Source organism: Pundamilia nyererei, unplaced genomic scaffold (genome assembly GCF_000239375.1).
Source record: "Pundamilia nyererei isolate P.nyererei 1_Seehausen unplaced genomic scaffold, PunNye1.0 scaffold00048, whole genome shotgun sequence".
NCBI lineage: Eukaryota > Metazoa > Chordata > Actinopteri > Cichliformes > Cichlidae > Pundamilia > Pundamilia nyererei.
In genome coordinates, this window is record NW_005187449.1 from 1,686,827 (window position 1) to 1,696,871 (window position 10,045).

The following is a 10,045-nucleotide window of genomic DNA, read 5'->3' on the forward strand; positions in this document are numbered from 1 at the left end:
TTTTTTTTTTTTTTTAAAGCAGGATTATCCGGCGTGTACTCACTGGCTGACTTGTGATTGACAGAACATTAGCCGGTGAGCGTGCCGCGCTCTCTATCCTCCTTTCTGACTGGAATAAGGACTGTCATTTGCAAAATGAGCTTTACATTTTATTAATCAGGTGAGTCACACATGAGCTGACACATTAATAGAGCAGAGGGCCGTGTTCTGATACACTGCTGCAGGCAGTGGAGCTTCCCCGGCTCGTCCTTTCACGCTTTGCTTCTCAGACCTGGGAAATACTTGAATATATGCAACTTATGTGAACAATTATGCACCACACTAATGATACGACATGTTCACTGTGTGAAACATGATAGAATACATTTGAACAATATGAATGAAAACTAAACATTAATATATTGTTATTCTGTTTTTTAAGCATATTTAATAACTTTGGTTTATATTTTATTACCGTGTTTATTATAAAGTGTTATAAAAAGTAGTAAAGGTTATTTTTACTCTGACTTCAGGCGTATCTCATGATGCGACCTCGGTGTGTCCCTTTTATTTTTAGGATGCTCATCGTGCAGCAGCGTTGAGGTGGCCGGTTTCTAATATTTCAGTTTCATTATTTGCACTTAGGTGAAAACTCGTCCAGCGAGTTGCTTTAAATACACTTCCCTGTATTTCCCTGTTTTCCTTTCTTCTTCTTATTCAAAGTTTTCACTCTAAGCAGCTTTTTATTATGATGGTCTGATGTGAACAATCAGCAGTCCTTCACTTCTCAGCTGCGTCTTTAATGTTTCGTCTGAATGACTCTGTTAATGGAAATCCTGCTCCAGAGGATGCTGACAGCTGGAGACGGGTTAGCTAAGGAGCTACACTTCCATGCAGGATTTTAATATTTAGGGCAGCAGCTAGAAATAGCTTCAGCCCTTTTAGTTTCAGGCTTTTGCTAGAAAAAACCCCCAAAAACATTAATGTGACGGTGAGCGCTGCAGTCGAGGCTCAGCTCTGCTGCTGGCCGGCTGTCGCTGGTACTTTGTGGTTTTCTTAATTAGCTGCTTCAGACGGGAGGGATCAGTCGTCCCTGCAGCTTTGTGAGCTCCGTGGTGAAAGCAACAATTATCGAGTGCGACGTTCAGAGTCTAAAATTAGCTGCAGGGTCAGTTTAATGTTAATGTAGTCAGCAATAAGGCTCGTTTCTCCAAGGGCTTACCGTTGGAAATAAAGTTGATCAACAGCAGGTTTGATCACCTTTTCAGCTGTGATGGGTAAACGTTGTGCCTTTGTTTACGTTGGAAAAACTATGCAGCTGGGATGACAAATAGATCATTGTGATTTTTTTTTTTTTTTTTAATGATTTGTAATCTTTTTCGTGACAAACATTTGCAGATTTCAGCAAAGATTTTATACATTTAAAAGTAGCTAGGTGTGGACAAAAACATTTTAGTTAGTTGTGGTTTTTCAGTTTTTATTTCAGCTATCTGAAATGATATTTGCCAGTGACAAATATAATGTAATATAGTGTAAAATAACAATTAAAAAGACAGAAACAAGACTGAACTAAAAAACCAAAACTCCAGACAAAATTAAAACTGCAGTCCAATCAGTTTCCACAGACTTGTTGGACTGTTGTTGGCTGTCGCTCTAAGAAGCTCCACATCACTTCCTGGGTGGCATTGATGAGCACCCGCGAATTAAATCATGTTGCTATATGTTGATCTGATTAAATCTGGAACTTGTTAGAGTCCTGGGATTGGAGAAAACTCTGGGGGAAGTGCAGACTGAATGTCCTGAGGCAGGTTTTAGTGACAGTATTGGTATGCTTGACACGTTTGTGTCATTTTGCAGGGGAAAAAACTGAAGTGAGATAACTTTATTGGAAAAAAACATGTATGGATATGCTTTTGCAATACTCAGCATATCGCAGAATGTTTAAATTGCATTAATGTTGTATTGTGAATGAAGTATTGTGCAAATATTGTATCGCGGGGTGTCTGGCGAGTCCCACCTCTGTAAAGTACAGCAGCTGTGAATGGCACAAAGCATGCCTGACATGCCTCTTTGGTAAAAATGGCTGACTTGTTGGGCGGAGCTTCTTTGTTGCAATTTTGTAGGCGGTGCTATGGAGCGTTTTCAGGTACAGGAGCCATAAAATATATAAATTGTTACCACTTCTTAAAAATATGAAACTTTAATAACAGCTTCCAGCTTCACCAGATTAATGCTTGAGCTTTAGAGTGCTAGTTATTATTATTATTATTATTATTATTATCATTATTATTATTATTATTATTATTTTTGTTATTAATACTATAGAAAACTTCCCAGGGTGCAGGGAGGCAAACACAGCTCAGTCCCACTAAGTGGAACGATCACTCTTTGATCTTTCAGCAGTTTTTATTGCAGTAGCTCAGCTGAGTTAAAGGTGATTACATCACATCCTGTGAGCTGCAGGAGATGTTTGCTGTGTCTCTGATGGTCTGTGCAGGCTGCGCTGAGCCGCTGTAGCAGGTTTGATCTTGTCTTTGTGTGACCCGCCGTGTGTGCGATTGTTCTGGAGGATTGCAGACAGTGTTAGACTCATAATGGAAAATTATCATATCGATTAGAGGCCGAGGTTCAAAGCCAAAGTGCCCTGCAGCAGCGCGCAGCAGTATACAGGAATGAATGAGTGAAGGCTCCCTGTGGGAGTTTTGAATGCCTTCATTAACCTGCTGTGAGACGCTGTGGCAGACTGAACCTCTGCTGTACAGTCCTGAGGTTCCTGTACACTTTGTGCTGCTGTCAGTCACTTGGTGTTTGAGGCTTCTACACTGTAGATGTGTGAATAGTGACTGGCAGCTAGTGCTGCACTGGAACAATATATGTAAATACATAACTATATATATCTATCTATATATCACTATAAAGTTTTTTTTTAAGCTTTTATAGACCAAATAATTTCAGAAAGTTACAGTTTATGTTACAGTGTGCTTATTAAATAGGTTACATTGTTTTAGCCTGTTGTCGAGTGTAGTTATGCGTTTCCTTTTATATAACATCAGCTGACATTTATCTGAACTTTAACAAGTGCTTTATTTGTAATACTTTGGGTAAATTTTATTATTTTTAAGTACTTCATCAATATAAGATTATCTTATTTTTAATAAAGTTGTTGTGTTTCAGATATTAAAGGTTAAAATAAAATAATATAATAAAATACAATTGTAGCATCTGGACACTTTAGATCAGTCTGAGAAATGAACTTTATTTTTTATTCTTAGTTTAAATAATATATTTGACCTTTTTAGAACTGAACGTCCGAATCAGTTACCGGTAGTTCAAAGCTGTGCCATCAGGAAGTCTGTTTGGATGACCTCATAGTTTTGTCCTTTTTTTTTTTTTTTTAATGAACTTCCTGGTCATCAGTCATCCATTTGTAAGTGCAGCTTCCTTCTCAGCTGCAGGATTAAATGTCCTGATCGAGGAGCTTTTGGACGCAGAGTCGTCGGTGAGGTCATATCTGTAGATCACTACCTTCGCCCTCATTGGCCAGCAGAAGGAGTCGGCGAGCGTCCGTCTGTCCATTTCTCCGGGCCATCGGCTCCAGCTGTTTGCTCAGCAGCACTTCAGGCAAACGTCTTTACTTGGTTTATACTTTTACAGTTTGACTAATTAATTCGACCTGGGAAACGAAAGTGTGGTTAATTAAAACATCTTTGCCTTTGGCTTTGAAACCAAGCTGCCAGTTTGGCTTTTATTTTAAAAGTTTAATTTAAACTTGGAGCAGTTTACACAAGGACAGCACACCTGAAACGGCCTTCCCTCTAAAAGTAGTTGAAGTTAACACCCAAACCCTTAATCTGCTGGCTCTGCTGTGCCTCGGGGCTCATGTTTGGACTCGTGCATGTGTTACTTTAAAGGTGTCTCTTCACTCACAAAGCGCTTCAACAGGCTTTGATGAGCATGCTGAATGAGCCGTGCCTTATATCAAATACAGCACAGCGATTACTCACTGCAGTCATTAACTTCCACTTCATTTTGATGCCAGATGCTACGACCGACTACCCCCCGCCCGCCTCTCTCTCGGGATAGTTTCATAATGGCTAACGGCCGTGCTCGAACTTCTCTCCACTGCAAACAAGCCAGAGAACCCACATTTCAGTTTGCCAGTACGTGATGTCACCTCATTGAAAGTGAACAAGAGGCCTGAAACGCATACCCATGAATCCTTCCTCCGGCTGCTACAAACAGAGGAATTAGCATTAAGTGAAGTGCACACTGTGACCTAGAGTCCCAGCTGATAACTACGCTTTTTTTTTTCTCCAGTGACAACAATAATAATACTGCACACGTACAAGGTCACAGTTTGACCCTGTGACCTCGTATTTGAGCGTGCAGCTTGGGAGCGTGCATGCGGTGTGATCGGGTTTGCTTCTGCTTATGTAAATGTGCATCACAGTGAACACCTGAGGGGATCACACCTGTTGGTCTCCAATTACAGCAGCGTCCAGGCTGCTCTGATAAAAGGGGCTCATTGTACTGAGATTGTGATGGTTTAATATCCCTAATTAGTTTTGATGGGCTCTTAGTGCAGCACTCAGACAGTGCGGGGTAATTATTTTAAGTTCCCAGAGAAAAGCCTGCTGCTGTTTGGCAGGAAGCCACCGTGTGTGCAGGGAGCTGCTGGGTGACGGTCGCAGCTGTGTGGATGGAAACGAGCTGGCTCAGAGTCTCGCTTCTTATTGGCTGCTCACCCCGCCCGGCTCCTCTTTTTTCTTAGCGAGGTCACGATGCTCCTCGATGGTTTTTCTTAGGCTTTGGGATGATGCTTAGTCATCCTCCAGTGAAACACAAGCTTTCACTTTAGAGCTTTCAAAGTTGTCTCCGCGTTCCCACGGCAGGATGTTCACTGATTTAGGAAGCAGATTTGTCATGTCCTTTTAAGAGTTTCTAACTTTGTGAGACACTAACATTACTATTTTTATTATGATTCTTTGGCAGTTTTTATAATCTGGTTTATTATAAAAACTTGCACAGAAATGTCACTTCAAAGGGACAAACAGACTTTTAAGATCAGTGTTATGTGTTTTTTTTTCTTTGCTCTACTACACAAAGGTCAGTCATTGTCTTCAGCCAACCACTTTTACCACTAATGTGATGTGTGGTTTAGAGACAGTGTCACGGATTTAAAAGCTGAAGATGTTAGCATTTCATTGCGAGGACAAGGATGGGACAGAATTGGAAATGAGTCCATCAGGTACAGCTGAGGCTGAGATGGTGTGGACATGTGGGACAAAGGTCAGAGATGATTCATGGACGTAGTGAAGGAGGACGTGCAGAGAGCTGCTGTGACAGAAGAAGCTGGTATGCTGTCTGTAACCACACCATCGCCGGTACTTCCTTTAATGTGACAAATGCATCAATTCTGCATCAGGTTAAAACCTCAGTGTGATAGAAAGTGTTTTTTGAGCTGGAAGTCCGTGCTGTGTGCGTGTAAACACGCTCTGGCCTGCGAGGCTGACCGTCAGGTTCTCACACATGCTGGTAGTTTATGGTCTGCTCTGCCTCCGGCCGCTCGTATTCACGGAAACAACGGAGAGGACAGGAATGATGAACTGCAGCTACTCCGACTCCATCAGCTTGCGTTTGTTTACATCACTACATATTACTGTACTCATAGGGGTTTCCACGACATACTATACTGTATGGTGACACACATATGTGGTGATGCTAGCGTGGTAGTGTGATGAACGCTGTAAGGAAGAAATGGAAATCATCACATCAGTCTGTGGGGAAAACTTTTGAAAACTTTGTGAAACTTTTCTTTTCGAACTTTTGTTTCTTACGAGGATTAACAAGTCCTAAACGTTACACTTCTGTTTTATAAAGTGCGTCATTTTTGTGATTTTTAGTGTTTCAGGTTTGAATGACAGCTGCTGAAAATCATCATTTTTACAGCTGTCAATCCATAAAATCTGATAAAATATAAACACTGGTGTGCCTTGCTTTGTCCTCAGCGATGTTATTGTAAATTTATTGTCCTTTATTTAATTTTTGGGCCTTTGTTTTTGACTGTGTTCAGTTTCCAGAGCGGTTTTGGTTTATTTTAGGTTTGTTTCTTATTGTTTAAGGAATGCTAACGTTCAGACTTCATTACTTTGTGTGCTAGTTTTAATCTTATTAATGACTAAAGCTAAAGACAAATACTTCATTTATTGCACATTTGGAATGTCCTTTTAACCGACTTCTATATTTTATTCTAGATTTGTGAGTGCATCATGAGACTTCAGGGAGTTTCTGTCCCTGTGTCGCCGCTGTAACGCGATCAGCTGCTGCTTTGACTCACTAACACTGTAATTGGTTTTCTTGCTGTCAGAAAAGCTCCAGAAAGCCCAGAGTCAGTGCTGTCTGTGTTTCAGTCTGTAGTATAATGAATATTTCTAATCTTGATGTCCATTTCATTGATAAACTAAAGAGAGACAAAATGGTTTAATAACGTGGCTGTTACAAATGCAGGAACAAAGTTTGTGCTCTAAAATATCTTTGGAAGTCAGGGAAGTAGGTGGCCCCACCCACCTCCTGTTTAAGCCTTCTGTTTGTGAGGGGCAGCCAATCAAAAGAAGGCTGGGCTGAAGGGGGAGGGGCTAAAACTGTTTCAGACAGAGGATCGTGGCACAGTGTCCGATAAATAAAGATTATTTTGAAATGCAAGTCATCAGGGTGCAGTGAGATAAACAGACTTTAAAGCAGGATGCACACCTCCTACATGTCACTCATGAGTACAGCATCCTTTCAGTGTTGTGTGATTGGCTGTTTGGGATTTTTATGGTTTGCTGAGTGAAACGAGTACCAAGGAGCTGAGGTGCAATCAAGGCAACACACTAGGAGCCAACTGAGCTTTAAACAGAAAGAAATGTTTGCATGTTGGAGCTGAAAGAGCGCCGCTGACTGTCGTGTGTCATGTTTTCCAGAGCCTTCAGAGCGGCGAGATGGAGGATGGGAAGCCGGTGTGGGCGCCACACCCAACAGACGGGTTCCAGCTGGGAACCATAGTAGACATCGGAGCTGACAGCCTCACCATCGAGCCCCTCAAACAGAAGGGAAAGGTGAGCAAACTTTGAGGGTTACCTGCTTTACAGGAGCAGTTATTACTGCACTGCAGACTTATTTACTCGCCTGCCTTCCTACCCCGAGACCGTCCCCAATTTCCCAACTGCGTCCTGATGTCTGTGTGCAGGACTCGGGTTGGAAGGATGACATTTATTTTACCTCCAAGCATCAGCGTTGTATTAATAACACAAAGCAAAGACTTAAACGGCTAGCTGTAGCTTCATCACCTCTACGTCAGCCTTTTTATGCCTTCCTCTTTTATTTTGAAGAAGAATGAGTGAGATGAAAATGGTTTTGAATCGATCGGCCCGCTCTGGCCCTTCTTTGATGGGTTTATCTGATGTGCTCTCACCTGCTGTGTGTTAATGATTTAATGTCCCACTTAGCTCGCGGGGCTTCAGGCCACCTTTCTGGAAGCAATAAAGCATTGTTCACTCTGAGATTCACCTCCGGTGCTCAAGTGCTGATTAATCAGAAGCCAAGTGGCTCTGTGCAGCAAGATAAACGCGCTTTTTTTGATATCGCCTCCGTTGATTCGCTTTTCTGCTGCATCAGGTGCTGAATCGCCTTCAGCAAAGCTTTTAATGTCACTGAGAGTCTGTTGCTGTGGTAACCCCTAAAGCTCGGTGTCCGTCTCACTAATCTTCCCCCTCGGAGAGGCCTTGGCAGTGACAGCGTTCCTCTTTAAAGAGGCTCCTCACTGATTTACCGTCAGCCTGTAAAACACAGAACCACATAGGTGTGTTTCCACACCTGCCTGAGTCATGAGTGATATTTAAACAGGAAAAGTGATTTTAATCCTGCGTTCTTTTAAGAGTGGCTCTCGTTCCTGGATGTTTTCTCTGAATAAAAGATGTTGCACAAGGTTGGCCTCACTGGATTTCTGGCCGTTTACTGGAATGAGTTGCAGCAGTTTTTACAGCAGTCATTCGACACTCACACAGCCAGTTTTATGGTTTTTATCTCCCTCCTCACCATCTCTATCCAGAAATATTTACTCCACCTTTTACTGTGCCCCTGATCTTTGCACATTTGCTCTGCAAACGACTGCATAAACGGGGCCTCTCTGCATTTACAGAGAGATTCCAGGTAAATGTATTTTAAATGTCACGCCAGTTTGAAATGATCTCCGTTATGGATGGAAAATTACAACTGGGGAATTTCAAGTGTTCAGTGATTCACAACAATTCATGGATTCAATAAAACACACGAGGAGACACTCCACCTTAAAAGTACCCGGTACCTGCTTCAGTAGTATTTTTTACTGCACACATTCTTCCGTCTTTAGTGGAACAGTAAAAGTAAGCTAACGCTGACAGCTAACATAAACGTTTTATTTTGTTGGGACTGACCTTTATTTACCTCACCTATGGCCATACCTGGCCTTCTACTAATATATATTTATTATAATTAATTCCACTTTAGCATTTGTATCCTTCTTGCTCCTTCTTGCTACATTTCACTGTTTCACAGAAACCCTTCACTCCTTTTCAAGGCTTTTATTTTTAATCATTTGCACAAACTTGAGTGTAAAAATAGATGTTTTTCATTTGAAGAACCAAAAAGCTCCATGAATCTGACATACGTGTCTTATTATTTTTATCAAAGGAGCGACTGACAGAGGTGCAGGTAGAGAAGTGAGATGTGAGGAACAAGTAAAGGCTGATGAAGATGCTTCTAGACAGATGGCTTTATTATGTATTTGTGTACTCGGAGCGTTACACCTCTGCACACACAGTGTGTTGGTTTGCATTAATGAAGTTTGTCCCACGTGTATCAGTCTCTCACTCGTGTGCTGAAGTCAAAGAAATACGATGAAATATGAGACCTCACGTTACGAGCAGAACCAGCCTTTGTGGTGTTGCTGTTGCTCGCTGTGGTCTCATTTCAGGGTGTGAATATCGTGACGTGTCAATGATATGTTAACAACGGAGTTTATATTAAGTGTCATCAGTGATGTCGCCCCTTTTGAGCTGCTAGCTTCTGGTTTTCTGGTCACACATCCTCTTTAACAAAATATCTTCATGATATTCATCGTGACAAAAATATATTTCGTGACGATGGCGTCAGATAAGTCACCTTACTGTGTAACTGAAAGATGAGAGCATCAACACAGGAAATGATGCTTGTGTCTTTGTAGCTGACTTGACGCATTGGACCGCTAATGGAGGCTGTTTCAGTCTTCTGTCTGTAATCTGAGAAAGCTTTAACTCAGGATCCGCCCACTTTGAGCGTTCAGCAGTTATCTCAGTCGTTGTTGCTTAAAGTGACTGAATGTCATCGGCTTTCTGTGGTCAGCACAGTGCTACTAGTTGCTTCCTGTGTGGACGACCCTTAAATCATTGCCTGCAACAACCCTGTGACTGATGATGCTAACCCCGGCCCTCTGCTATTAGACTGTGTTGTTTCTGTTTTTAAAAATAGTTTTCCTGAGTCTTTGCAGTTCTGGACAAAATCAGTAATTATACTGACTGCTGCTCATCAGAAAAGTCCTTTTTGCTTTTCTTCAAAGCGGCGTGTGGGCATGCACCGCGAGCCCGTTGAATAAATCGGCTAAAATGAACTCGCAGTGCAAACTTTGATGGCGTCGAACAGTATAAGAGTGCAAGCTGTCTGCCGTCTCAGGTGGATTTGTTAAAAACCTGAGGATTTTGCACCTTGGAGCCATGTGAGTAAAATAGTAGGGTCCCTGAGTTTTGCCTCAAAGGAGCTGATAAACCAGTTCTGACCCCAACTTAAACACCATAAATCAGTTTTATCGGTCGAGGCAGTACAAAGCCTGCATCAAAGGGTTTCCTGGTAGGAAGGGTCCCTCTCTGGGTTTACCACAGAAAACAGTATTTTAACAGTAATGCTCTGATCTGCTGTCAGAGCGAGTTTCTGGGCTTGAATCTGAACAATGTCCCGTCTGTCCCGCTGCAGCCAGTTTGTGCCAGTGTCTGACGATGTGCTCACTCGCTGGCCG

General features: G+C 42.0%; 1 protein-coding gene across 7 annotated transcripts in view; it reads left to right on the top strand.

The window, feature by feature from the left end:
• myo6a (myosin VIa) overlaps positions 1-10,045 on the top strand; it is a 148,098-nt gene that overhangs the window by 17,952 nt on the left and 120,101 nt on the right. For all 7 annotated transcript variants that reach the window (XM_013910759.1, XM_013910757.1, XM_013910758.1 and 4 more), the window contains exon 2: positions 6,942-7,076. In XM_013910759.1, the coding sequence (XP_013766213.1) occupies positions 6,960-7,076 (117 nt within the window). In that variant the 5' untranslated portion in view covers positions 6,942-6,959. The remainder of the gene's footprint in view (positions 1-6,941; positions 7,077-10,045) is intronic.